Here is a 25,258-nt window from a genome sequence, read left to right on the forward strand (position 1 = left end):
TTCAATACAAAAAGACCGAGAACCGATCGTTGATAGTCGGTTGCCGAGATACGGAAGACGGCAAATCGTGAACTTGTAATATCGTCGGCGATCTTGAACGACGGCGGCAGTTTAATTCAGTCGAGGAGAACTGGACGAGATAAAGAGGGGAATCTGATGGAGAAGGATCAGACGGCGTTTTTGAACCCGTGGTCTCGTGTCGTGTAAGTAGGATGAGCGCGGGGAAGGTTGGGCGGGAGAGGAAGAAGATGGGATGATTCTACTTGAGTTTAATTGTTAGTGGTTATAGCGCTGACTGCCGCTGTCATTCTTCTCATGTCTGTCTTGCGCTGCCGTCCGTGCGCGAATTCTTTCTTCAGCGCAGCAAGACTTTCAATTTCTGCAATTGCCAAATGATTTCCCAGACTTCTTCTTCCCTCCCTCAAGACAACCAGAACGAAGCAAGATTGCGCAAGCCAAGGACGATCAACATTCGCAACATACCGTCATCCCGCGTTTATCTCCCTCAAAACCTTTGCGACATCAAATGTGACAGCTCCCCGAACCTGTTGCACGACTCGACGGAAGAACGCGCACCGTTGACTCGCAACTAAATCACGAGGAAATGAATCGCCGTGTTCGAGACCCTTTGAGAACCTCTGGGGTACCAATGATCAGCGGAGAGGGTGGCGAATATTGTCGAGCATCTGCCGGCCGGTCGAAACCCCTGATCCGTCAGTTTGCAGAAAGAGGAAGGAGGGGCAACAATGATGGCTGTGGCGCCGGCAATCAAGAGGTGGTTCGATCAAGACAACAATGAACGGCAGAGGAAGCACGACATGATGGATATATGCAGAAATCAACGGGAAAAGACACGAGCATGTGTCATGGCACATGTCAGTGTTCAGACGGGGTTGGACTTGAGGTTGGTTCAGGAGAAGACCACGATACAGACGGGACGAACAGCTGGATCGCGGGGATGCAAAGAGGTAGCATCATGGCCACCCTCTGGCGCAGTGTTACCTTCGGATCGCAACCACAGCATGCTCCTTTCGAACACATCAACGGTTATAATTACAAAAGGCGCCACTTGAACAGCTGTCTCGTCTTTACTCGCAAACCATTCCGACACCGACTCGAAGCCGCTAACATATACAGCTCAACTATGTCACCAAACATGCCACCAGACGAAAACTGAACTACAAGAGCGAATCGCCGTTGCCGTCTCGTCTTTACTCGCAAACCATTCCGACACCGACTCGAAGCCGCTAACATATACAGCTCAACTATGTCACCAAACATGCCACCAGACGAAAACTGAACTACAAGAGCGAATCGCCGTTGCCAAGAGACGGACGACGGCATCGCTTCTCGCATAACAGATGCAAATCCACCATCAACGGCACGCTCCGGCTTCCGGGGAAAACACGTGGATGCGATTTTGAAGCTTGACTAACATAACTAGTGTACCTAAGATCCCATGGCCACCTTGCAGTCAACCACGGCACTCTGTCCCCCCTCGACCGCGGCAATGGCCTCCTTCAACACCCGATCCAGATCTGCCGTGTTGTCAACCCTAGCCGCAAACAAATCACCACCCGCAGCCGCCTTGGCAATGCCCGCATAATCGGGCGACGGGTTGAACTCGATGTTGATGTCCTCGTTGGAAGCCTTGGATCCGAGTCCGTCGGGGTGGACCAGGAGCAGAGACCGACGGGGGGCGTTCCATCCTGTCATGTGTTAGTTTCGACATTTGACAGCGGAGAGAGAAAACAGAGGTGGCTTACCCTTGTTGTTCAAAACAATAGTCAAGACGGGAATGCCGTATCTCTTGGAGATCCAGTACACGCTACCCGGCACCGAGAACAGGAACGTTCCGTCGCCGACAATCTGCACGACGAACTTGCCCTTTCCACCCTTCTTCTTGGCCTCGACCTCAGAAGCCAGCTTGATACCAAGGGCACCACCGCCAGACCAACCGAGACCACCACCACCGCAGTTGATCCACGAACCAGGCAGCGTAGGCTGGAGGTTATCGTGTACAAACAGCGTGTTGGTAACAGCCTCAATAGCCCAGATGGTATCCTCGGGGCACAAAGTCCTCAACCTCCTGCACAGATGGCCAGTGCCATACTCTCCGTTTTCAAGGGGTTGAGCGCGCTGGGAAATCTCGTCCAGCTTCTGCTTGTGCTGAGCCTGGAGCTCCTTCCATCTCTTCTCGCGCTCCTCACTTTCCAATTGCTTTTTCAGCTCCTCATCAGTCTTCAACTTCTCCGTCAACTGCTCCACAGCCGTCAACGGATCAGCCCTGTACCTCGCCTCAGCCTCGAGGTAGAACACCGGCATGACCTGCTTCAAGGGATCAACATCGACATGGAAGATCCTCGCGTCCTTGCTAGGCTTAATCTGTGTCGGGATCCAAGGCACATCGCAGTCCAGCACAAGAATGACATCCGCCTCGGCCACAGACTGATCGTTGCCAAACCTCAACCCCAACCAACCCGGATGATCAGCAGGGAAACACATATCACTGCCTCCCGTATCCAACACCCTCAAACCCTTAACCGTATTAGCCAGCTCCACCAGTGCACCAGGAATAGCATGATTCCTGCCCGCATACCCAGTAACAACAAGCGGCTTCTTAGCCCCCGCCAACGCCGCCGCGATCTCCTGCACCGCTCCCTTCCCCAAAGCCCCCAGCTCCACAGGCTTCCAATGTTTCTGGTTGAGCTCATATTTGGGGATCTCCATCTCCATGACCTCTCTCGATCCACACAGATACACGGGTCCCTGCGGCTGGCTCGTAGCGAACTGCAACGCCCGATTGACCATCTGCTTAACATTCACGCCCGTCTTCAGCTCCACCGCATACCGACAGTACTGGCCAACAATCTGTTTCTGGTCCGGAACGTCCTGGATCCAATGAATATACTCGGTCCTTGACCCGCGTAGCTCGCCCTCAATGGTGATCGGGGAAATACCAGCAAAGATGAGAACCGGGGCGCGACCAGCAGAAGAGTTATGCACCGCAGCGCCCAAACCCTGGGTACCGACGTCCACGTGCACTATTACTGCCTGCGGCTGGCCGGTTAGACGGGCGTACCCGTCTGCCATGGACATGGCGACCATTTCGTTGGGGCAGGTGATGATGCGAGGGAAGGTGGAGGGGGAGTTCTTGCCGCGCACCATGGCTTCGATGATGGACGGGTGGTCGGAGCCGAGGTTGACGAAGACGTGGGAGACGCCGGCCGAAAAGAGGGCTTCGAAGAAGGCGGAGGAGGTGGTGTACATGTCGGGCGAGGAGGAGGCGGCGTTGGCGATGGGCTGGGTGAGGGGTGGGGGTTGGGAGGACATGGTTGCGGTGGTTGTCGATGTAGGATGCGGTGGTTTTCCTCGAGTTGTGTGACTTTTTATTGATGGTGATGTCGAGATCGAGGTAATGACAATGCAAAGGTAGGTTGTAATTGCAAGTAGTGTGAAGAACGAGATGCTTTTAATCCCGAGATAGGAGAGCGGGGTAGATGAGGAGATGTTTGGAGCTTGGAGGAGGAGTTCGGCTCAAGTCTACCGAGACATGCGCTACCCCACGATTTCCCCGGGTTTCAAGAAGAACAGGGGTCAGGTAAGGGAAGGCAAGAAACAAAAAAAAACAACTCCGAAGACCGGCCTTTGATTTTGCGATGAGATGATGTATGTTGTAACAGTAACACTGGCAACGAAAAGGAAAATGGGCGCCAAAAGGTATTTATTTGATCGGGGAGAGCACGTGAGAGGAACCTGGAAGTCTTGGTGACAAGCACAAACAAGGGGGGACAGGTCAGTGCAGCTTCGGCTTAAGACCTTTGTTCAGGTGACTTGTAAGTGAAAGGCAATTGAGGGGAATTGACCAACGGGAGCAAGCAGATAAAGCAAGGGGGGTTCACCGTTAGGTCAACCTTGGGAAGTTCGTGAACCCCTAACGGCAGGTGAGTGACGGACTGAGGGGAGGTTACCTAATGATAAGATATCTAGTGATTGAATGGTTGGTTTGACATGGAGTTGGCTTGGTAGAACAGGACACTCGAGCGAGACGAGAGTCTTGGAGGTGCATTGTTGTGGATACAACTTTTGTACCCATTGCGATGAAAAGGACAATGATAGGAACAGAAGGCATGGGGAGCGGAATGATTCCAGTCACTTTCGAGATATCATCTAGGGATGCAGATATCAGTGACAGCAGCACACCTTTCTTGTTCTTTTGGGAAAATATCTCTACTATCCCATATGTCATTTCTTATCCCCGTGCCTTGTTCTTCCCCAGACATTGAACTCACAGTGAGGCCGAAAGTGGAAGAACTGGAAGAACTGGAAGAACCAAGCAAACAATGAGAACCTCTCTGGACACCTGTCAGCGGCCCTTAGGCGAGCGGGCGTTCCTCCGCCGTGGTTGATCTGCCGTTGTTTTCCGCTATTTTGTGGGCAGGCGAGCCGCGGGTTGGGGGACCGCTACTGGCCGGCGGGGTAACCTACCCCAACTATAAACGAGGTGGAGCCGCACCCAGTTCGGGGTAACAGTGGATACTGTAGTGTAGTGTGGACGCAGGCAGGCAGCAGGCTATCGAATGACCACGCTGAGCTTCTTTTTCGAGAAACAACAAACTTTGACTTTGCAACATTGCGGCTTGGCAACTTGACTTCAACAAACTCAATCACCGCCGGAGTCATTGAGTGAATATCGGCGATGACTGGACACTCGATGGCTATGAGTACATTGACATTGAAGCCAGTTTACCTCCATTGTCGAATCGGCGTCAGACACTCACTCCATTGGTCGGACGGCATCACGACGAAAAGTCTCAACTCCAGAAGATGGTGGCAGTGGACCCTGACATCATCACTTCGAGGTTCATTCAGTAACGGAGTGTCAACAATATCCTGATTCTTTGTTTTCTAGTTCATAATATGAAGCTTCACTACCTTACCCAGCCAACATCAAGTTTCCCGTCCCCAGCATCCAATCTTCAAAACAGCACCTCAACTCAACCATCACCTGTTTTTTCCATCCATCTCCATCCATCACCATCCATCTCCATCCATCTCCATCCATCTCCATCCATCTCCATCCATCTCCATCCATCTCCATCCATCACCATTCATGCCCCCATTCTTCCCTCCCATCGTCCCTCATCATCAAACGATCGAGTGATCCCCTCTAGCTCTAGTTCCCACCAGCAACCATATTCACATACCTCTCCAAAACCCCCTTGCCCATCTTATCCATAACAGTCTTCCTCGTCGTCTTGTTAGCAAACGTCATGCCAGCCATGGCCGCCCGCTCACAAAGAACCTTCTTCATTGTCTTCTTCATCTTCTTGTTCTCCTGCTCGGCCATCTCCGCCCGCTTCTGAATTGCTTGGATGCTGGTGAGCACGACGTCGCCTAGCATTTGGATTTTGCGCTTCATGAGGGCATCAGCGGATTTGGAGGTGGTGGTAGCGGCCATGGTGAGGGCGTCAGTGCCAGCGAGGGCAGCAGTGTTGGCATCCACATCAGCATCGACATCAACACTGGCGTCAGTAGCGCTAGTGGTGATAGCGGTACCAGTGCCAGTGCCAGTAGCAGAAGAAGAAGCCTCGTTTAACCCCTGATAAGCAGCCAAAGCATCATTCAAGACCTGCAACGAAGCAACGAGGTCGGTGCCATGCACAGTGGTAGCCGCGGAGGCAGCACCCTCATCAGAGGTAGAGACGGTAGAGTTTCCAAAGACAGTAGCGTTACCCAAGTACGGGTCAACAAAGATCTCAGGAGTCCCAGTGCTAAGCGGCACCGGCACGATAGGAAACTGCTGCGCATACCGAATAGCAGCATCAATCATCGCTGGCGCCTCGGCGTCGGTGACAGTGACGTCGTCTTCAGTCAAGACCTCGTCGTCATCATCATCAAGGCTGGTGGTCGCGGTGCCGGTGGAGAGAGGGATGGAAGGGATGTCAACGTCTCAACGTCTAGGTCCGGAATGTCGTCTTCATCCTCATCCGCAAAGTCAAGCGCGGAAAAGACGTCGTCAACGGTGGGACTGCCGGTCGTCAGAGGAACGGGAGGCGCAGCGCCGGAAAGGTTGGAGATGGCTGCGTCGACGATGTCATTGTCGTCGGGGATGGATTGGACTCCCTGGATGCCCGTAAAGTCGTTTTGCTCAATGGGGAAGGTGCCGCTGGGAGGGGCGCCGTAGATCTCGTTGGGGCTGGCGGCCGCAAGGGCGTCGGAGATGGAGGTGGATAAAGTGGAAGAGGAAGTGTCCTCGATGGGCTCCTCGCCTGTAAGGCCGGGGAGGACGTCAGTGATGGAAGTGGAGGTGGTGGTGTCGTCAGTCTGGCGCTTGTGGTGACTGCCGGCGGGAGCGGCGACGGAGAGGGAGGCGAAGGTCGCGACGAGGGTGGTGGAGAACTTCATCTTGACGACTTCGACTTGGCTGTGACGGTTGAGCTCGAGATGATGGATGACCGGTGAGGATGAAGGCGAGGATGAGCTGGTGGAAGGTGAGGAGGAAGGATCACGATGATGGTGGTATTTATCTCCGTCGTCAACGAGTGCGACGGAAGAATACTTGCTGCGGCTGCATGACAACGCTGTTATCAACGGTCATAACAAAACAACGATCATCAATCACAGCATTCCTTCAGTTGGCGATCGACAACATGAAGTGGTACGATGGTATCGCCGTGAAGCACCCGATCCCAAAACCTCAACGGCGATCCCACGTTCAAATGCAGGAACATGTCCTGCCCGACATGCCTTCCATGAGCCAAAATCTCGGAGCCGAAGAGCTGGGACCAATGGGCCTGTTGCTGGATGAAACTTTGACTCTGAGAAAAGGCCATGGCATTTCTTTCTACACTTTAAGCGATGTTGTGGTGTTGGAGTGGTGGTGATGGTGGAATGTGGAATGTGGAATGTGCAGTGGCTGCCGGAGCATAAGAGCCGGGTATGCGATAGCTGCGATACTGGTATGGGAAGATGTGAGGATGTGAGACATCAACAAACAACCGTTTGGCTTATTTCCGGTATTTACGACGTGGGAAGTGCTCATGAGAAGCAAAATATGGGAATCTGTTAGAGAGCGGTGTCGACGGCAGCGGTCATGGTTCGTCCTCACGTCATCTTCAGCGTCTTGGAAAGGGGGCCGAACCTGTCATCTCCCATCTTTGGTCCTCTGGATTTACCACCTCCGTTGATGAGGTCAATGATGATTGCTGTCTTGATTGATCCACACCTTGACTTTGTAACAGATTTATCCAAGCTTCTTGGAGGAGCATTCAGTATAGTTGTAGTACCCGTTCGTGTTAGGCAATCTGTTCATACGAGATACTGCTTCGGAGGTGTAACGTGGTTCATGCTTCATCTGTACCCGAAGTATCTCTTCCCAACTTTCGGAAGGATTGAGCTGTGTACTACAGGTCTGAGGTCTCGTGTAGTCTGCCACTTTGACAAACTGGTTCTAGCTCCCAAACCCCAAACACCCGGCTGTCAAACGTTGGTCACCATCCACACCCAAGATGTGATGCCAATATTCCCGGATGCTTCGGCATATGCTCAGTTTATGCTCTTCCTGTAGCATGTTCGGGCCGGTGCTCGGGTAGGTACGCCTGGCGACACTGTCGGTATGTGGCAGTGAAAGTATGTTCTCCTGCCATGATTGTATCCGTCCACTTGGAAGGAAGGGAAAGGGATAGGCGTTTTGGAACCGACATCACGAGCGTTGACATGAGGCTACCGCCAGAAATATGGATATCTGTTGAAGAATTTCCACGTCCGTCGTGATAATTTGTCCTCTCGTTAGCAATCCTCAGCACCCCAGCGTCTTAGTTCAACATCTCCATACACCTCAACTACAACCAATAGCTTAACCTAAGAGCAGGCCTGCTTACATCAACTGGGCTCAGCTTCCTTCTCCAGTCGGTCATGATGACGACCTTTACTTATCTCCTCTTGCTCCTCCTCCTTGGCCTGGTCATGACCTGCGCCGCCATCCCCGCCGCCTATGACTCGTCTGGCTTCAGCAACTATACCTTATCCCTTGCCCAACTCTCTGCTCAAAAAGCTCTCTGCAGTTGTGACGATACTCCATGCCCAGAGAAGAAGACCGTTTGCATGAACGGGTAGGCTAGGCTCATCCCCCTTTTGCCTCTCCCACAGTCCCACTATCCCTTCCCCGTCGTCCTCCAGTCCCGGCCATCCAAGTATGCACACATAACTGACAACTTGCCTACCGTTATCCAACAGAGCCTGCACCTGCATCCACCACGAAGGTTGCCGCGCCGATTCCGACTGCGAGCAATACCACGTCCCCTGCCCCCATGGCCAATCGATGATGTGCCAACAGATGGACCCCTTCTGGCGCAACAACGTGTGTATCTGTGTGACGGAGCCTGATGGGGATTGTAATTGCCATCATACAGCTTGCGATTGGGGACAGACGAGGGGTGATGGTGATGGGTATGTCTGTTTTCCTTCCTTTTCTTTCTCTTCTCTCGCCTCCTTCCTCTTTTTTTTTTTTTTTTTTTTCCTTTCCTCGCTTCGCTCGATATCTCCTAGACTTCTAGCTCTAGGTTAGCGACTGACAGAAAAAGGATGTAAACAGGAAATGCCACTGCCACCCCATAACAGGCTGCACATCAGCCATCCTCAAAAACAAGCGAGTACCTAGACTGCAAGCAAGTGTTGACGCACTGTCCCTATGCCACCACGCCTTACTGCTCGCTGGATGATGAGGAAAAGTTTCCAAATGGCGAGTGTATTGTGCCAGCCGACACGATGCGATTGCTCGAGGGTTACGTGTCTTGATGATGAGTATTTGCAGTGTAAGGAGCCGGAGAAGTGTAAGTGTTGGACTTGATATATGTCTGATGAGAGAACGAGGAAGGATGACGGGGATGGCAAGGGAGCGTGGAAGACTGAGAGGGAGGTTTGAAGCAGATGACGTTCTGTTGCGATCTGTTATTGTATTATCGAATGCAATGGGAGTGATGCAGTAACTCAGATAGTGACATATCTTAGTGGGATGGCGGGGCAGCCCACACTGGCCACTGGCTACGTCTTTTCGATGTCCGTTCGCTTTTTCAACTTTCCCTTCTACCAAAGCAACGTCTTGCGCATTCCAACACGCCGGGCTTTCACTTGCTATCACTCACACCTGCAATTCTTTTGAGCCTCAAATGACATTCATCCGTGTCCTACCCAATCTACAGACATGTGGACTCAGGTGGACTTCCCGTCAGTCCCAGCAGAGGGGCTGACCGTACCGGATTTGGACAGCAAACGCGACCCAGTTACTCTGCTCACATAACCATCGCAGAACTGCCTTTACCGCGTTAATATTGTATCAAGCCTCCTCGCTCGACCAGCCATTCATCGCTTCCTCCAATCCCGCCCCAACGCGACAACCGGTCAACCACCTCGAAGATACCGTCCCAGCCTGGTCCTTGATCCCATCTCAAAGCGAAAAATACATCACCGACACGAGATCATGCTGTGACAGCTGTGTGCAGAGCCAATGCAGCCCCCTCTCTGTCCCCATTGGAGTGGCCCGGCGAGAGGGTGTAGCGGTTGTTTACCCCATTGGCCGACAGCAGGAGCAACACCACGAAGCACATATTGAGCATATCAAGATGAAGATATCAGGCTGCGGCACGTCATTAGGAGGGGTCTTTGGTGCTTGGTTCCCCAGTCACCGAGAACCGGTAGGCCGAGATATGCTGTGATGACAGCTACACAGCAGGAGCAGGAGCAGGAGCAACGAGCCAGAGCAGCAGAGAGGTCGCCGAAGGAAGATCGCTCGCTGGGACAGCCCGCGATTCCCGCCCAACCTGGAATCCTTTTGCCGTATTTGCTTCGCTTGGCTCGACTTCAGATGCCCGACTTCTTGAAGGATCAGCACTAAAGCACGGTATACGCTCGAACAAGCTTTTCGCCTAGGCAGCTAGTGCAAGCTTAGCAGGGAGCCTTACAAACACATCATTTCTCCAGAGCCTCGAACTACCAGATCCTATCGGTCCCTTGGAGCTACCAAGCTACGACCGTCCCGTCCCGCCACGTCTTTATGACAAGAGGGTCCTACGCTATCGAACATTAGCAATCCTAGCTACTATCCCCCCATCGGCACCTGGGCACACAGCTGGGCTCGCTGGGCTAACTATAGTTCCCACCACTCCGGGCCCTTCCCGCCCGAGTCCCAACTGCCAGGTTCGGCTGCAAAGGGTCTACACCCTCAACCCGATTGCTCCAGTCATATGCCAAGTGCCATATGATCCAATGCGGGACACCTTGTCTCACCTTGATATAGTTAGCGGGTCATGATGTGTGGTAGGTCAACACAACATCATGCGGCGCAGTGCCGGTATCGCTGAGTAGTAGCAAGGTGATAGGAGCTGGAGTAGTGGAAGACCTTGGTCCCAGCCTTTTATTTTGTTTCAGAGTCTGCGGTTTGCCCATGTGGGTTGCGGGAGTAGGCAGAGCCGGTGGGAACCCGCGGCGTTGGTTGATATAGTCCGGCCTGTCTCACTTCTCAGACTGAGATCCTACCGCATCTCCTCAAGTTCAGAGAGACGAGTCCCAAGCATACCATCAAACAACATGGAGATGCCCGCCGTGATCGAAACCCGAGAAAGCTACCTGCTTGCTCGCTTCACCCGATGTCTTTCCCGCTCAATACGCTCAGCGACAGCCTCTCTATCCATCACCAAGCGCAATGCGAACCAAACCCCAGCCTTCGACTTTGCTCTTACCACCATAGCCCCTCGAGACCACCAACTTCTCCCGCGCGAAAGCGCCCCTCTCTCCTCAACAGCCCTCCTCGGCGCAATCCTCGGTTCCATCGGCGGTGTCATCCTCCTCATCATCTGCTGCTTTTTCTACATCCGCTTCCGCGCCTGGAGCAACGCCAGTATGGCGGCTAGCAGTCGGCAGCGCCGGTGGAGGAGGGCCTATTACTATCATGATTCGTCGAGCACAAGCTCAAGCGGGACGAGTAGCACCAGCAGCAGTTCGCAGAGTACGAGTACTAGGACAATACTGAGGGATGTTGAGATGGGGGAGGCCTGGCCTGCGTATCAGAGTGGAGTAGCTGGGACGGCTCAGACGGGGTATGGTTATGGCTCTGGGCAGGGAAATGGTTATGGGCAGGCGAATGGGTATGGACAAGGAGGTGTCTACGGGCAAGGAGGTGTATATGGGCAAAGTCAGGCTCATAGGGGGTACGGTGTTGGCTTCGAGGGAGGAGCAACGGCAGGAAAGGCGGCACCCGGAAATGTTGCGACAGGATATGGACCGGGTGTGGCGCAGGCGCCGAGGGTTCCGCCTGTTGCTGTTGCGACGACCAAGTGGAATCCTCATATCTACAGGCAGGGGAGGACGTGAGAGAAGGGATGAAATTGCTCTGGAGGAAGATTTCCTTGCTGGATGTGAGTAGGCAAGATCAAGGCCAAGGTGTGTCGTCTATCCTCGTAAAGGCCATTTAGGACAAAAGCTGACCATTGGATACCAGCTTCCCGGAGCAAGATACCAATCTACGTAGCCGAATTGGATATGCTTTCTTTTCCTTTCTGTGCTTCCAGGTTTTGCAGTTGCGTTCCTGAGTCTTGACCTTCATAATCCGACTGCAGGAGAAAAGGGGCCATTGTGGAGCCTTCACTATCCCCGAGTTCTTGTCGCATTTCCTTTGCTCAGGTCTCAGGAGAAGGTGATTGAGACGTTGTGATGTTGCTGTCATTCAGCTTCATCCTTAATCCAACTTGTTGCAGCATCTTCGCTATGTTCTACCACGAAAAGAAGTGTAGCCCTGAAGTTGGGCAAGTTGACCACGAAGCTGGAACTGAACCCATGACCGCCCTGTATCTGTCTCGGGCTGTTGATCGCCCACTCATCCGATGTGTGGATACGTTGAACTGCGGGTGCATGTTCCGGAGGGAAAGGGATCAAGTGGAGTTTTCAGGGCGGCCAGACGCGGTCACGCAGACGGTGATGCGCCGAGATTACGGGCATCACCAGCGCTGCTGCAAGTCTCACACAACTGCAAGAAATGAGATCTCTTCTTGCGAATTGCGATCTGGGGTAAAATATCCAATCTCCATCCTTTCAAGCCCTCTGAACCAGTCATCACAATCGCCTACGACCCTACGAAGGCGAATGTCTTAGATTCACCATCATTGAATGGCTCACGGAGTCGCGATAGCGCATGATGACATCGTGGGGCGGGTTTACCTCCCGCGCCAGCGCCTCTCGGTCTGGGGCACAGAAAAAGAAGAAAAGAAGGATTGAAAGTTGGGGCTATTGTTTGGCTCTCCCTCACTGGGCCATTGGAGGTTGGGGGAGAATTCAAAGGGGGCATCTCTCCTCCGAACCGATTTCAACTCAGCCGCAATTCCCACACGCTATCCACCGATCCAGTATAGCGCATCCTCTCGCCGACCCATGGGATTGGACAAGTGCGGGAGAGCGAGACCTGATAGGGTATCGATTTGCGACTGGCCGAGAGCTGAAAACAAGGACCCTTTTTCTGTGGGAAGTTGGGCCTCTGTTCTTCTTCGCTTTTCTTGTCCCTGCAGTGCAGTGGTGGGAGGTACGAGATGTTGAAATGTCTGTGCGCGACATTGGAGATTGGGATGGTATTCTTGGGGGAGCGAAAGGATCCAAGTTGTAAAAGAAAGGGATCTCAGTCAGCGACTCAGCGGCCTCCTGTACGACTTCGGGTAAAGTAACTCCCGTCCGCTTTGTTTCGTGGTTTCGTGGTTTCGTGGTTTCTTTTGCTGACAGACGTCGGCGAGGTCTGTCCTCCACTCACAGTTTACTCCGCTCATCCTTACCATGTTTTGTGTGATTGGATAGAGCTCCCCAAAAGCCCGAAAAAGCCAAAAGCCTCCTCTGGCCCACGCCCCTCCCTCCCTCGCCTCAGGGTCGTTCAGGAAACCTGGGTGACCCCGGTGGCGGACCATTGCTCGAAAATGAGACAAATCCACTGCCCACCACCGCCAAGCCCAAGATTCCTAGGGCTCTCAACGATTCGGAGGGCTCCAGAGCGGCTCCAGAGAAACTTGCCTATCATCCATCCATTCCTTTTTTTTTCCAATCCCCTCCACAGCTTCCCGCCAGCCCGCCAGGCCCGCCCACCTGCCCGCAATTCTAACTTCCATTCAGTCCCCAGTTGACCGAGCGGAGTTTGTTCCTGGCATTAGCTCGACTTTCTCTCCCAACGGCTTTCCATCTGCTGCACATCATTTATTGTTCTTGTCTTTTGTCTTGTGTCGTACGCGCGGTCTCGTGCCTGAAGTGGCATTTCATCATAACATGACCTGAGCAAAGTTGCGCCTTTGACTTTCACCAGTCAGTTAGTCAGTTGGTTGTGTAGTCTCCTGCTGCTGCTGCTGCTGCTGGGTCTTAAGCTGCTTTAAAGAAAACACGCAGCCAGGCAAGACAGTCACAGGACAGACAACCACAACCCACGATGGAGTGGTTGTCAGAGTTCCATACCCACTTGTGGAAAAGGGCAGCCGAAGAACTATTGAACAAGAGAGAGTTTAAACTTCCCATAGTAGGTTCGATGGTTTCTCTTTCGTCTTGTTTTTCCCGCCCGTTCATCTCATCCCGATTGCCGACATACGCCGCCCGGGCCGCTCCCGGCTCCCGTGCGCTCCGTCTTCCGTCCCCGCTTCCCTTGTTCCCCTTTCCCACCGGCCTGTTCATCTCATCTCATCCCATCTCATCTCACCTTCACCTAACAAACAACTCACCTCCCGCTCATCAACAACAACATCACTAACCGACCCCCTTCTCCCACCACAACAGAACGAAAGCGATGACAGCAGAGTCGGCTCCGCCCGCGATGGCTCAAACGGTGGCACTGTCTCCCAAGTCGTGGGCGACCACGACAAAGACCCAGCGTCATTGAGCGCCCTTGGTAGCACCTTTGTTCCCGTACTCATCTACGCCGGCATTTGTTTGCTCATCTTCTTTGCATGTCGGAGGACCAGTACGAGGACGTATGCGCCTAGGACTATTAAACAGTTGCGCGAGCCTGAGTATGTCTTTTCTGTCATGTCAGATCTGCCCGACTTGTGCACGAGTGTGCAACGACCCGTGCGACTCTCGGCAGTTTTACAAATGATGCAAAATGATTGCATTGTGCCTGGCTAACCGTTAACGCAATCTTGTGCGAGTGCAGGCATCCGGCTCCCAAACTGCCCAATGGGTGGTTCGACTGGATAATACCGTTTTGGAAAATCGATGATGATTACATCCTCAACAATTGCTCGTTGGACGGGTACCTGTTCCTCAGGTTTCTGAGGATCTTGTCGGTTATTTGCTTCGCTGGACTGGTGATATCATGGCCTATCTTGCTGCCTATCAATGCCACCGGAGGAAATGTGCAGAGGCAGCTGGATAAGTTGACCATGGGCAATATCAAGCTGCCGAGCAAGTACTACGCGCATGTGGTGGTGGCTTGGTTGTTTTTTGGTTAGTTCTTTTCGTCACGGTGATGCGTGAGGTGTGCTGATGACTGTTTACAGGTTTCGTGCTGTTTATGATCTGCCGAGAATGCATCTACTACATCAACTTACGCCAGGCATACCTGCTTTCGCCGAACATGAGCAAGCGATTATCGGCTAGGACGGTGCTGTTTACGTGTATCCCGAAACCATATCTGGACGAGGCGAAGCTACGAAAACTGTTTGGCGACTCGGCGAAGAACATCTGGATCCCGAAAAACACCAACTACCTCCGCGGCCTAGTGGAGGATAGAGATGATGTAGCGGAACGGTTGGAAAAGGCGGAAATCGAACTCATCAAAAAGGCGAATACGATCCGGATGAAGAACATCAAGGAAGGAAAGGGCGCGCCAGCATTCTCGGACGAACTCACGACCGACGACCCACAATCTTCAAAGACATCGTCCTTCTCCTTGCAGGACTCGAACGAATCGACCCAGGATGGCGATCTAGAGAAGGGAACTAAAACCGACCCGATTCGAATCCGCATGTCCGAACGCCGAACCGAAGTGCCACCGGTTCCCGTCGATGAAACCGAAACCCCAGCGACGCTACCCGGCGAAGACCCCGGCGCCCCCAAAAAGCCCGAAGAAGACGATCTTGGTCCCGAATATCAACACCCCTACGGCTACTCTTCTTCCCTCCCCGACGTCCGCGGCTCCGTCGCAGCCATTTTCCTCCGCGCGAATGACCGACCCCACCACCGACCTTTGCACAACTTCGGCCGACGCGTTGACACCATCCGCTGGACTCGAGCCCGCTTGAAGGTCCTCAACCGCGACATCTGGAAACTCCGCCGCAAGTTCCGCTCCGGCGACGGCCAACCTCTTTCCTCCGCCTTCATCGAATTCGACTCCCAAGCCTCCGCCGAAGCCGCCTACCAGATCCTAGCCCACCACCAACCAATGCACATGTCCCCGCGCTACATCGGCGTGCGCCCCGAACAAGTAATCTGGTCGTCCCTGCGCATCCGCTGGTGGGAGCGCATCATGCGCCAATTCCTCATGCTCGCGCTGGTAGTGGTGGCCATCATCTTCTGGTCCTTCCCCTCCGCGGCCGTCGGTATCGTCAGCAATATCGACTTCTTAGCCGAAAAGGTGCCCTTCCTCTTTTGGATCCCGTTACTCCCCAAGGTCATCGTGGGCGTCATTAAAGGTCTGTTACCTGCCATGGCGCTAAGCATGTTGATGGCCATCGTCCCCGCCGGACTGCGAGTCTGCGCTAGGGTAGCCGGTTGTCCGTCCCACGCGCTGGTGGAGCTGTACTGCCAGAGCGCGTACTTTGCGTTCCAGGTCGTGCAGGTCTTCTTGATCACGACCATCACGTCCGCGGCCTCGGCGGCCATTATCCAGGTTATCAAGGAACCGCTTAAAGCGCCGGATAGGTTGGCGGAGAACTTGCCCAAGGCGAGCAACTTTTACTTGTCGTATATTCTGGTGCAGTGTCTCGGTGCGGGCGCGGCCAAGCTGGCGAACGTGGGCGATTTGTTTCGTCATGATGTGGCTGCCAAGTTCGCGGTCGATCCGAGGAAGAGTTATAACCGGTGGAGGAAGTTGACGCCGATTCATTGGGGAGCGGTATACCCCCGTTTCACGAACATGGGCGTCATTGCCCTGGCGTACTCCTGCATAAGCCCGCTGATTCTGGTGTTTGCTGGGTTCGGGATGCTCTTCGTCAGCTACGTCTATCGGTATTCGCTGATCTACGTCCATGATGACTCAGAGCTTGATACCAAGGGGCTGCTATACCCAAGGGCACTACTCCATCTCATGGTCGGCCTGTACATCGCCGAGATCTGTCTCATTGGCCTCTTCGCGCTCAAGAAAGCCTTTGGCCCTATGCTCCTAATGATCCTCTTCTTCGGCTTCTGCGCTATAACGCATTGGTCCCTCAGCTCAGCCCTCTCTCCTCTCCTCGCCAGTCTACCCCAAACCCTCGCCTTGGAAAAACAGCACGGCCAAATCGCCGAAGACGGCGACGGCGACGGCGACGACCACGTCAACCCCACCCTCGCCGAGCCTACTCCCGGCACCGGTGGCGGCCTAGCAGCAGATTACTACAACGACCCCACGCCCGGTATCCCCGCCGAAGTCATCGGCGGTTCAGCAGCCGATTACTACGGCTCTACCTCCTTCGACTACTCTGACCCTTCCACCGACGACCCCGAACCCCCCGGCCTCTACGATGATGACTTCTCTTCCGGCCCCGATGGCACAGGCCAACGCATGCGCGGACTAGAAGGATCTTCTTCAATCCGGCACTCCTTGACGCAACTAGCCAAGTCCACTTTAAAATTGCAACTATCAACCCTAAAAGCATCAGCAAACGGCACCGGTCCCCCCGGCCGATTATCTCACCTTACCAGGTTCTTGTATAAAATCCATCGCTTCCTAACGCCCGATCCGACAATCGAGAACCCAAATCGCGTCCAAAGGTGGTTACATCCCTCCGTCTACGCAGACTTTAGGTCCCTCGCCAAAAAAATCGGGCAAGGGCCGGGACCGGATAATTGGGAATTACCTAGGGGGTATGAGAATAAAAGGGGATACTTTCCGGAAGAAATGTGGAAGCCTGCTCCCAAGCTTTGGATACCAAAGGATGACGGGAGGGTAAGCAGGCAGGAGGTGAGACATTGTAGGGAGGCGGGGGTTTGGTGTACTGATGGGGGGTGTTGGTTGGATGATGGGATGGGAGGGGCGCCGTGGGAGGTGCGGAGGAGGGAGATTGAGGAGGAAGAGAGGAGGAGGGAGGAGGAGGAGGAAAAGGAGAGGGAGAGGATAGAAATGGAGAAACGGAAGCGGAAAGAGGAGATGGAGGAACACGAAGGTGAGGAGGGGGATGGAGTTAAGGACCCTGGTGAAAAGGGAATAATAAACACGGAAGCAGTTGCCGAGGTGGGCAAGAAAGTGAAGGGGATATGGAAGGGGGTACATAAAGAGGCGGCGAAGGTGGGAAATCAGGCAGCTAAGGTTGGGAAGGAAGCCGCGAAGGTTGGAAAGCAAGCCGCGAAGGTCACGGGGAGAGTGAAGCCGGGGAGGGTGAGGGTGAGGTTTATCGTGGAGGATGGCCCGATGGGCGAGGAGAGGTGGTTGTTCTGATCAACTTCTACGCAAGTAATGACTCGGAAGGATTGGGAGGAATGGGAGGAAAGCTTGATCTTGGATACCAACCACCTGTTCATAATGATCTGGGAAGAGGGTGTAATGATGTTAGCGATGAGTACATAGTGATGTTAATCTGTAGATAATGTATATTTCTCATGACTAAGGCATTGGGCCTCAAGCTTGATTGGCCCTAGTAAGGACGCTAGGTGTCGTGGCTTGTGACTGCACTAATGTTGAAGGAACTAACAAGTTGTGGCAGGTTCCGCTCGACGGGGTCCCTCAACTGATTCATTGCAATCGAGAAAACAATGGAAGGCGCGGCGCGCGCAAGAGGACTTGCCAGTGGCGTGATATGTAGCTATTATACCAAATTCCACGTAAGTTGCTCCTGGGACTGGAGTCTGAGACGCCCCTAGATCGGCCGGGTTACCGTACCCCGGACACTTCTCCAGGACAAATCAACGCGTACTCCAGAGCCCGATTGATGTTAAGGACAAATCGACAGGACACTGAAGAGTCTGTCAGGCTGTAAACGGCTTTTGGGACTTAGGGATGGCTTCGAGCACGGATGAGAGGAGTAAAAGTATGTAATGGGTGGAATGGAAACCGTTTTAGTGGTTTTCATTCAGGCGGACGTCGTGGTTTTGGTGATCTGGCCGGGCGGCATGCAGTCCACGTTAACTTGTCTTGGACGAGCCCGGAATAACTATCTGAGACTGGATCAGAGTTCAACACAACGTCGGTCAACCAACATCTACAACCATAGATCCAGCCTAGGTACTAAGGAGTGATTGAAGAGGAGAGTACTACTGCCACCTTCTACCCAACCGGCCCGACATCAACAGTAAAACCCGGGTTGGTCCTACAGATCAGGCTTAAGAAGCAACGTTATGAATCTGAGTTTACCGCCAGGATACTAGGCATCAAACGTCATTCGATTGTGACGTGTGCAATATGAACTCCAGCCACCGCTATATCATGTGGCCGGGCAACCAACCCAAACGAAGTTCGCAATCACGTAGAGGCCAAGCATAAATGTACAGGGCAGTTATCCTAGGACAAAATTAATGAAACCCGAGCCTGAGTTCTAAGCCCAGGAAGCCAAGAACAACTGACTGAATTGATTGCCCAAAATACATGAGGCCTATATAACTTGACAATATATGCCCTCACTGGGCATCGAATACGGTAAAATCGCTGATTTTTGTGGTGTTATAGCTGGATTTGGTGCTCCGAGGGTGGACTCAGGTGTCATCAACTTGTATCCGGGCGAGCTGGGGTAAGCCTTTTTCAGAATTCAGTTACATGTACTGATCCCTCACTCCCCCTGTCTATCTATCCCAAGCCCATCTAGTAAGTGTCTATCGGTGCCTACCTCATCTGTCACATGAGGCAGTTACATACCCAAGGCATCCATCGTCTAACTTCCATGTTTAACAACCGAACGAAATATGAGTAACCGAACAAGACCTCACGATCACGATGATTCTGCAACTCTCGGGACTCGGGTCAACTAGTAGACCCTTCACACAATTACGATTCACTGTATCACTGTCCTACTCCCAGCGAGGGGTCGTCACTGATGGGATGGCACTGGTGGATTATTGTGGCGGACTGGACCCAATACTTGTGAGAAGGATCCGCAGAGGTATGTCGTTGACGTGTGGCCTGGCCGCCGCGATGGCGTTGTATGAATAAACGATTTCGAACCTTAGAACCTAGGAACCTAGGGAGAGTCGGTAGTGAAAATAAAATGGGTGTTTGGGCGTGATAGACTGGTTGCATAGGTAAGGTGCCTCTAGGGTGTTGGAGATATGTAGAGGTCTGCTTTGATGTAACATCTTTTACTTCTAGTTGCTTGCAGGAAGAGTCGAAGAGACTACAGGACATGGATTCTAACATAAAGCACTTACAATGGAGGTAATCCCATCGGAAATGGGAATATTCGGTTGCTATTCCCACTTACCGGGTTCAATCCATGGAACACACCTACACAACATGACTGATGTAATGTTAGGACAATAGATGAGATATCAAGTCTGCTCCCAACGGAAGACATCCCCAGACTGGACCACCGTCCACCATACCCCGGAATCAATCGGAGTCTGAGATGGGATCCGACTTCACCACAACGTCCAGTGAAGTCAACATCTCCACGCGGAAGTACTCCGACGCAGGTCCCAGACTACTCTGCCATGAGCATCATCCTACATGTATAAACGCCAATTAAACGCCACAACAAAACTCGAATGATGCTTCGTTACTTCAACCAGTATATTTTACGTTCTTACTCCTTCCTATCGCAGCCTTGGGTCTGTTCTCGTCTACTCCGAACATCATGGCCCGCTTCACAATTCTCCTGGCTAAGGTAGCGCAGCCGTTCTCTTCTCACCTTTTACTGCCCCCGAGCTTGCTCATGCCGAGTGTGACTTCCTGGGCCCGGGAGTTGAGTGGTAGGTCTTTTCATGTCCTGTAATTTCCACATCATTCACCTTTTTCGTCTCAAATCCCCCGCCATTTCGTACCATCCCTTCCACATTTCACGCTCAGCCCAGCACTCGAGGAGTCGAGAAACCTTACCTACCCCTTGGGCAAAGATCAACCATCAAACATCCGACCAACCATCCGACCAACCTAACCTTTCTCTAGCAACAGTCATCACTATTAGATTGGTACATCACCATGCAATCACATTTCAGTGCAAGACATTCATTCGCATTACCATACAGTATTTCCAGTCTGTGTCTGTTTTTGTGTTGTCGTGTTGTGCTGTGTTGAGTTGTGTCATTATGTTGCACTTTAATACATCGCAGTACGTTCAATTCATCCGCATTGCTTCGATACAATGTGATCATCAAACTTTATCAATTCAATTGCTTATTGTCTTTGTCATTTGTGTCATACCCATAAGTTTTTTTTCCTGACCCCCTTGCCTACCAACCAACCAACCAACCAACCAACCAAACCAACTACCAAAGAAGAAAAGAGAACAAGAAAAGACAACCTTTGCACAAACCCGCGCGACGAGAGCCAGCCGACCGAGACGAGAGAGAGAATAGAAATGAGGACACAAACTACCTGACCTGACCAACAACCTCGCGATGACTGGTCCGCCACCACTCAACCCTATGAGACTCTCTCCTCCCAAGCTCTCTGCCTTTGCCATTGCCATTGCCATTTGTGTTTCCTTCATACAAGTACAAGTAAGTGTCCAGTGTAGTGGTTTACCTCTCTTTCATCACTCAGACCCAAGCCCACCACCTCTACTATGCACAATCGAAGTCATGTATAGCTAGCTCAACCGACGCTGCTAAGTTACCCACAAGATAACAAAAGTCTCGCGCCCAGAATAGGCTTCGACCGAGCGGACTGATGCCATGTAAAGTAACTGTTGATGCAATGCATTGGGACCTTCGCTGTTGACTAACCGACCATGTGCGCACAGCTGCGGGAAATACAAACAACGCTAACCGAGTACTAATAACAGCCACTCGATGACAGAATCAATCACCACCATGCAAAGAACTATTTCATCCATCATCTTGCTCCCTGACTTCCAAAAGGAGGAGAGCACGACGACCGAGTCGGGCAGCCCAAAAGAGCTACCACGACGAACTGGGAAATCCCAGTGACAGAATGTTTCTTGAAGGTGCGAAGGTTCCATCGGCTATCGCAGAGTTGCAAAAAGCCAGGTTGATGTGTTTGTCGAAGTGTGTGTTGTAGAGATGATGATGTGGGAATGACGTGACGACCGAAAAGGATAAACCGCTCCCTGTGACTCCTTGACCTGGTGAGGAACCACCAATGTTGACGACTTCTAGCGACGAGTGAGTTTGCATGGCCACCCAACAACCCCTTTGAAAGAAATAAGAAACCCGACCACCAAAAACTCCCTCGCCAATCCAGGAAAACCAGGAAGAAACCTGTCCATGCCGGTAATCCGCCAGTTTCCCTTAATCGTACAACCGAAGTTTGAACTCGTGATCATCATGCTGTTGTTTATTGAAAGGAGAAGATAGGAAAAGAGAAACCACCCAAACGCCAAACTTGTGGATGCTTTAAAAACCGAACGAAAAAAGCAAATGCCGAAAAAAAGGACCAATGAGTAGGAGAACCGGGAAGAGTAGAAAGTTTATGTCGAGGCCGGTGATGATATGTCGAGAGTTGTTTGTGTGTGTAATCGCCACAGGTTGAAAGTGTGGGATTCATATACAGAAAGGGGAGGGGCCGCCTTGTTGTTTGGGACCCATGGATGTTGACGATAGAATCCCCCAACACAGATGAGATGAGAAAGATGGAACTCATCTACCCCCTAATAGCTGTCGCAGCATGAGCTTCCGCGCCTCCATAGTTATAGTTGTTTGTGTAGAACGGGAAACGATCGGCATAAGACATGGTGCTGTGGTGATATGGGTACTCGTTCGACGACGTACCAGTAGAGTTCGATCCGTAGCTGGGTCCGGTTCCGTAGCCAGATCCGAAGCTGTTAGTGCCAGAACCATTGCTGCGTGACGACCCATTGCTTGAGGGGTTATTAGCAGGATTCTGCTGCTGCGACGACTGGAAGCCCATCTTAAGAGGACTTTCAGCCGGCGACCCCCCACCAAAGCTCATGAAATTTCCATGAGAGAAATACGGGTTGGGATCCCTCGGGTGCAGCGAGTGATGCTGAGCCGAAGACCCCATACCGTAAAAGTTGTTGTGAACCGGGCTTCCCTCATAGCTCGAGTTGTTGGAGCTGCTGGTGCTAGCGAGCTGGGGAAGGTCCGCGGCACTATCGAAGCGACCGTTGCGCAAGCTACCATCCTTAATCTGAGGGCTGGACTGCTTGGTGGATCCAAACTGTTGTAATGAATATTGTGTTAATGATCGTTACCGTGAGATGTGGGGTGCCTTGAGGCTTGTCAAATGCTATCTATCAACCAGAGACCCAGGGGGAAGGACAACTTACGAAGCAGTACTTGTTGACGAGCTCCTCATACGAGGACGAAGCAATGCTGCCGGTGGTGGAAACACCAGGGATGCTGAGAGAAGGCTTGGAGGTGGAGTTGGCGGGCGCAGGGGTGGCAGCCGCAGGAGCAGCGGCAGCGGGAGCAGGAGCAGGAGCAGAAGTAGGTACTGGTGCCGGAGCCTTCTTAGGGGCAGGAGCAGGAGCGGGAGCAACAGGGGTAGCCAGGGTAGGATGGTTCCTGCGCTGCATAGAAGAGTTCGCAGGAGCGGGCTTCCTGGAGGACTTCATGTAAAGAGCACCGTCTTCCTTCTTGGGCAGGTTATCCTTGGCGGTCTGGATGGCTGTGGCAAGGGAGGCACCAAAGTCGTAGCGGTTGGCAAAGGCCTGGCCGCTAGGGGCAGGCAGACGGCTCGGCAGGTTATCGCTGGGAATGCTGGTGGTGCTCTTAACACCACGCAGACGAAGGCCAGCGGGAAGCGAGTCGCCAATGTAGTCATCGAGGGAGCTATCAAAGCTGAGCTTGCTCCTGCCACCAAAGTCATCCGAGCCAATGGGAGCGAACTTGGGCTTTGGTGCGGCCGACGACTGGTTGGAGCGACGGTTGCTCTTGGGCAAGCCGTTAGCAGGACGAGAAGCAGCGCCGATGACGCCTTTCTTGCCGTTCGCGGGGAGAGCCTTCTTGCGGAAGTCAATCTGGAAGTTGATGCCGTTGTTGCTGTCCCAGTGCTCCTGGCCATTGACGTTGTACCTGATGCAGAAGTACAGCGTCTTTGACTCGAGGTTGGCCATGTCCGAGAGCTTGATGGTGAAGTTGAAGCGGTCCTGTCCAAGCGGGGAGTCTGCGGGGACGATCTCGCTCATATACTCGGCCGACACCTCGGAGGTGGTCTTCCAGTAGTCCAAAGTAAACCTGCAAGTAACGCTCTTATGGAACGCCAGGTTGACCACCGCTACCGAGCCTATCAGGCACTTCTGGTCGCTAGAGAGCCAGACGCGCTCCAAACGGACAGGCTGTGTCCTGCGAGCGGGGGTATCGGTGGGGAAGTTGGACAGGACAAGCTCCCACTCGAAGGGAGGCTGACGCGCATTTGACTGGTTGTCGTTGTTCCCGTTGAAGGGGTACTCGGTATCGCTATCGTAGTTATCGACCGGCGATGAGCCAGCACTAACGGCCAACGGGCGGTCGACCTGCAAGAAATGGCGAACGTGTTCGAGATGCGAGTCAAAGTGGACAGCCTTGAAAGTGGGCGTACCAGGCATACTGGAGGGTCGTCGGCGAGATGGAGGTCGCAGCGCAGGACGCACGAGCTCGCCCGACTTCTTGCGCACCATGGGGGGCTTCCTTTGCTGCTCTTCGTCGGTGTCCTCTTCAGATCCTACGAGCGAGCTTCCCATAGACTTGCTCAGCACAATGTGTGACTCGGTGGCGGATCGGGTGTGCGAGTATCGGCGGTTGACTCCCTTGGCGGCGTCCTGCTTTTGCTTCATGTCGGCAATGGCCTTGGCCTGCGATGGCAGTACTAGCAGATCACCAGCATCCGGCTTTGTCTTGTCCTTCTTCTCGGTGATGACGGGTTCGGGGAGGTCGGTGCGGTTGTTTGGCGAGCACGAGCGGTGGACGGGGATCTGGCTGATGGCGTCCTTGAGCTCCTTGAGGTTCTCGATCGTCCTGCCGCGCTGTGTGTCCTCCTTCTTCATTTCCAGCTGACCCTCATCTTCACTAGCCGAGTCGGGAGGAGAAATGACGGCGCCTGCGGGCATGCCTGGCCTTTCGCCCGTTATTGGTGGTGGGGACTGGCGCACGATGCTGTTGAGAGCCATGGTCTTGAGATCCTCTACGGTCGCCGATGGAGACAACTCGTTATGCTGTGTGGGTGCGGGAGCCGAGGGGGTTCGTCGGTGCTTCAAAAGATACGAGGCCGATCGAGGGAGTACGGGCTTGGTCGTTGATGTTGGGGACATGGGGCCACCGCCATTCTGTGGTTGATGGACCGAAGGTCTCCGGCTCTGGCTTGGTGAGGAGGGTGCCGACGAAGCCGGAGACCTGTGGGAGGGTGGTGTATAAGGCATTCTCTCCCGCGATTGTGTGTGGTCGTGGGAGGAGTACCGGGCGGAGAGGTCGTCGTCGAGTCGATCGCGACGAGGGGGGAGAAGAAGCGAGTGGAGAAAGATACGTAGAGTAGAGCGAGAGAAGACGAGGTGTGTCGAGTGTCGGGCCTAGTACATGGAGGAATGTACTAAATGCGTAGGAGTGGGAGGCGGCCTCGACGGGGGTTTGGTGGTTGAGTCTCGGGAAGAGAGGGGGTTGTTTCTTTGTTTGAAGGTGGTGTCAAAGAAGAAGTTCCCAGGTTTCCACTTCAAGAGTAATTGAAGATGGATTGAATTGGGCAGCTGCAAATGCCGAATAAGGTGAATAGGTTAGCGGTTGCCCGTTTTGTTTCAGTCTGGTCTATTTCGAGTAGGTGTGGAAATTTAGGATATCATGGTCGCTGTAAAATGCAAATAAGAAAAGGGGATGAAGAATGCGAAAAAAGGAAGAAGGAAAGGGTGGGGAGATAGATGATGATGATTTGTCAATGACGGATGACATCGATGGGGAGAGGAAGTGGAAGTCTTTTTAGAGGCACTGCACTGCACTGCCAGCCAGATACCAATGGAAGCATGCCACTGGAATGAAGTTCCGGCCCGGGAGGGGGGGGAATGCACTC

The 25,258-nt window shown here is 53.0% G+C and overlaps 6 protein-coding genes across 6 annotated transcripts; 3 read left to right on the forward strand and 3 right to left on the reverse strand.

Moving 5' to 3' along the window:
• Window positions 1-1,406: 1,406 nt before the first annotated feature.
• SMAC4_04539 (uncharacterized protein) lies at window positions 1,407-3,565 on the reverse strand. Its single transcript, XM_003345257.2, has 2 exons — window positions 1,767-3,565; window positions 1,407-1,709 (listed from the first exon to the last, which is right to left on the reverse strand). Exons 1-2 carry the CDS (start codon window positions 3,331-3,333, stop codon window positions 1,450-1,452), a joined length of 1,827 nt encoding a protein of 608 aa, XP_003345305.1. The 5' UTR covers window positions 3,334-3,565; the 3' UTR covers window positions 1,407-1,449.
• A 1,611-nt stretch (window positions 3,566-5,176) lies between these two features.
• Window positions 5,177-6,408, reverse strand: SMAC4_04540 (uncharacterized protein; the record flags this gene model as incomplete). The annotated part of the gene is made up of 2 exons (XM_003345258.1): window positions 5,177-5,903; window positions 5,951-6,408. The coding sequence occupies 2 exons, from the start codon at window positions 6,406-6,408 to the stop codon at window positions 5,177-5,179; spliced, it is 1,185 nt and encodes a 394-aa protein (XP_003345306.1).
• Window positions 6,409-7,370: 962 nt separating this feature from the next.
• On the forward strand, window positions 7,371-9,004 carry SMAC4_12122 (uncharacterized protein). The gene is made up of 4 exons (XM_003345259.2): window positions 7,371-8,114; window positions 8,239-8,396; window positions 8,663-8,747; window positions 8,785-9,004. The coding sequence occupies exons 1-4, from the start codon at window positions 7,918-7,920 to the stop codon at window positions 8,849-8,851; spliced, it is 507 nt and encodes a 168-aa protein (XP_003345307.1). The 5' UTR covers window positions 7,371-7,917; the 3' UTR covers window positions 8,852-9,004.
• A 1,583-nt stretch (window positions 9,005-10,587) lies between these two features.
• SMAC4_04541 (uncharacterized protein) lies at window positions 10,588-11,370 on the forward strand (the record flags this gene model as incomplete). Its single annotated transcript, XM_066090127.1, has 2 exons — window positions 10,588-11,144; window positions 11,193-11,370. 2 exons carry the CDS (start codon window positions 10,588-10,590, stop codon window positions 11,368-11,370), a joined length of 735 nt encoding a protein of 244 aa, XP_065946700.1.
• Window positions 11,371-12,917: 1,547 nt separating this feature from the next.
• SMAC4_04542 (uncharacterized protein) lies at window positions 12,918-17,757 on the forward strand. The gene is made up of 4 exons (XM_003345261.2): window positions 12,918-13,540; window positions 13,795-14,027; window positions 14,171-14,463; window positions 14,517-17,757. The coding sequence occupies exons 1-4, from the start codon at window positions 13,454-13,456 to the stop codon at window positions 17,591-17,593; spliced, it is 3,690 nt and encodes a 1,229-aa protein (XP_003345309.1). The 5' UTR covers window positions 12,918-13,453; the 3' UTR covers window positions 17,594-17,757.
• Window positions 17,758-20,451: 2,694 nt separating this feature from the next.
• On the reverse strand, window positions 20,452-25,057 carry SMAC4_04543 (uncharacterized protein). The gene is made up of 2 exons (XM_066090128.1): window positions 22,551-25,057; window positions 20,452-22,441 (listed from the first exon to the last, which is right to left on the reverse strand). Exons 1-2 carry the CDS (start codon window positions 24,618-24,620, stop codon window positions 21,905-21,907), a joined length of 2,607 nt encoding a protein of 868 aa, XP_065946701.1. The 5' UTR covers window positions 24,621-25,057; the 3' UTR covers window positions 20,452-21,904.
• Window positions 25,058-25,258: the final 201 nt, after the last annotated feature.

This window comes from Sordaria macrospora, chromosome 4, assembly GCF_033870435.1.
Source record: "Sordaria macrospora chromosome 4, complete sequence".
Taxonomy (NCBI): domain Eukaryota; kingdom Fungi; phylum Ascomycota; class Sordariomycetes; order Sordariales; family Sordariaceae; genus Sordaria; species Sordaria macrospora.

Bases quoted from the DNA above. Each gene is read 5' to 3' on its own strand.
- SMAC4_04539 (XM_003345257.2), bottom strand. From the start codon at position 3,333: ATGTCCTCCCAACCCCCACCCCTCACCCAGCCCATCGCCAACGCCGCC. The intron at 1,710-1,766 runs GTAAGCCACCTC...AACACATGACAG, and splicing joins TATTGTTTTGAACAACAAGG to GATGGAACGCCCCCCGTCGG.
- SMAC4_12122 (XM_003345259.2), top strand. From the start codon at position 7,918: ATGATGACGACCTTTACTTATCTCCTCTTGCTCCTCCTCCTTGGCCTG. The intron at 8,115-8,238 runs GTAGGCTAGGCT...GTTATCCAACAG, and splicing joins AAGACCGTTTGCATGAACGG to AGCCTGCACCTGCATCCACC. The intron at 8,748-8,784 runs GTGTATTGTGCC...CGATTGCTCGAG, and splicing joins GAAAAGTTTCCAAATGGCGA to GGTTACGTGTCTTGATGATG.
- SMAC4_04542 (XM_003345261.2), top strand. From the start codon at position 13,454: ATGGAGTGGTTGTCAGAGTTCCATACCCACTTGTGGAAAAGGGCAGCC. The intron at 13,541-13,794 runs GTAGGTTCGATG...CCACCACAACAG, and splicing joins GAGAGTTTAAACTTCCCATA to AACGAAAGCGATGACAGCAG. The intron at 14,028-14,170 runs GTATGTCTTTTC...GTGCGAGTGCAG, and splicing joins AAACAGTTGCGCGAGCCTGA to GCATCCGGCTCCCAAACTGC.
- SMAC4_04543 (XM_066090128.1), bottom strand. From the start codon at position 24,620: ATGCCTTATACACCACCCTCCCACAGGTCTCCGGCTTCGTCGGCACCC. The intron at 22,442-22,550 runs GTAAGTTGTCCT...TCATTACAACAG, and splicing joins TCGTCAACAAGTACTGCTTC to TTTGGATCCACCAAGCAGTC.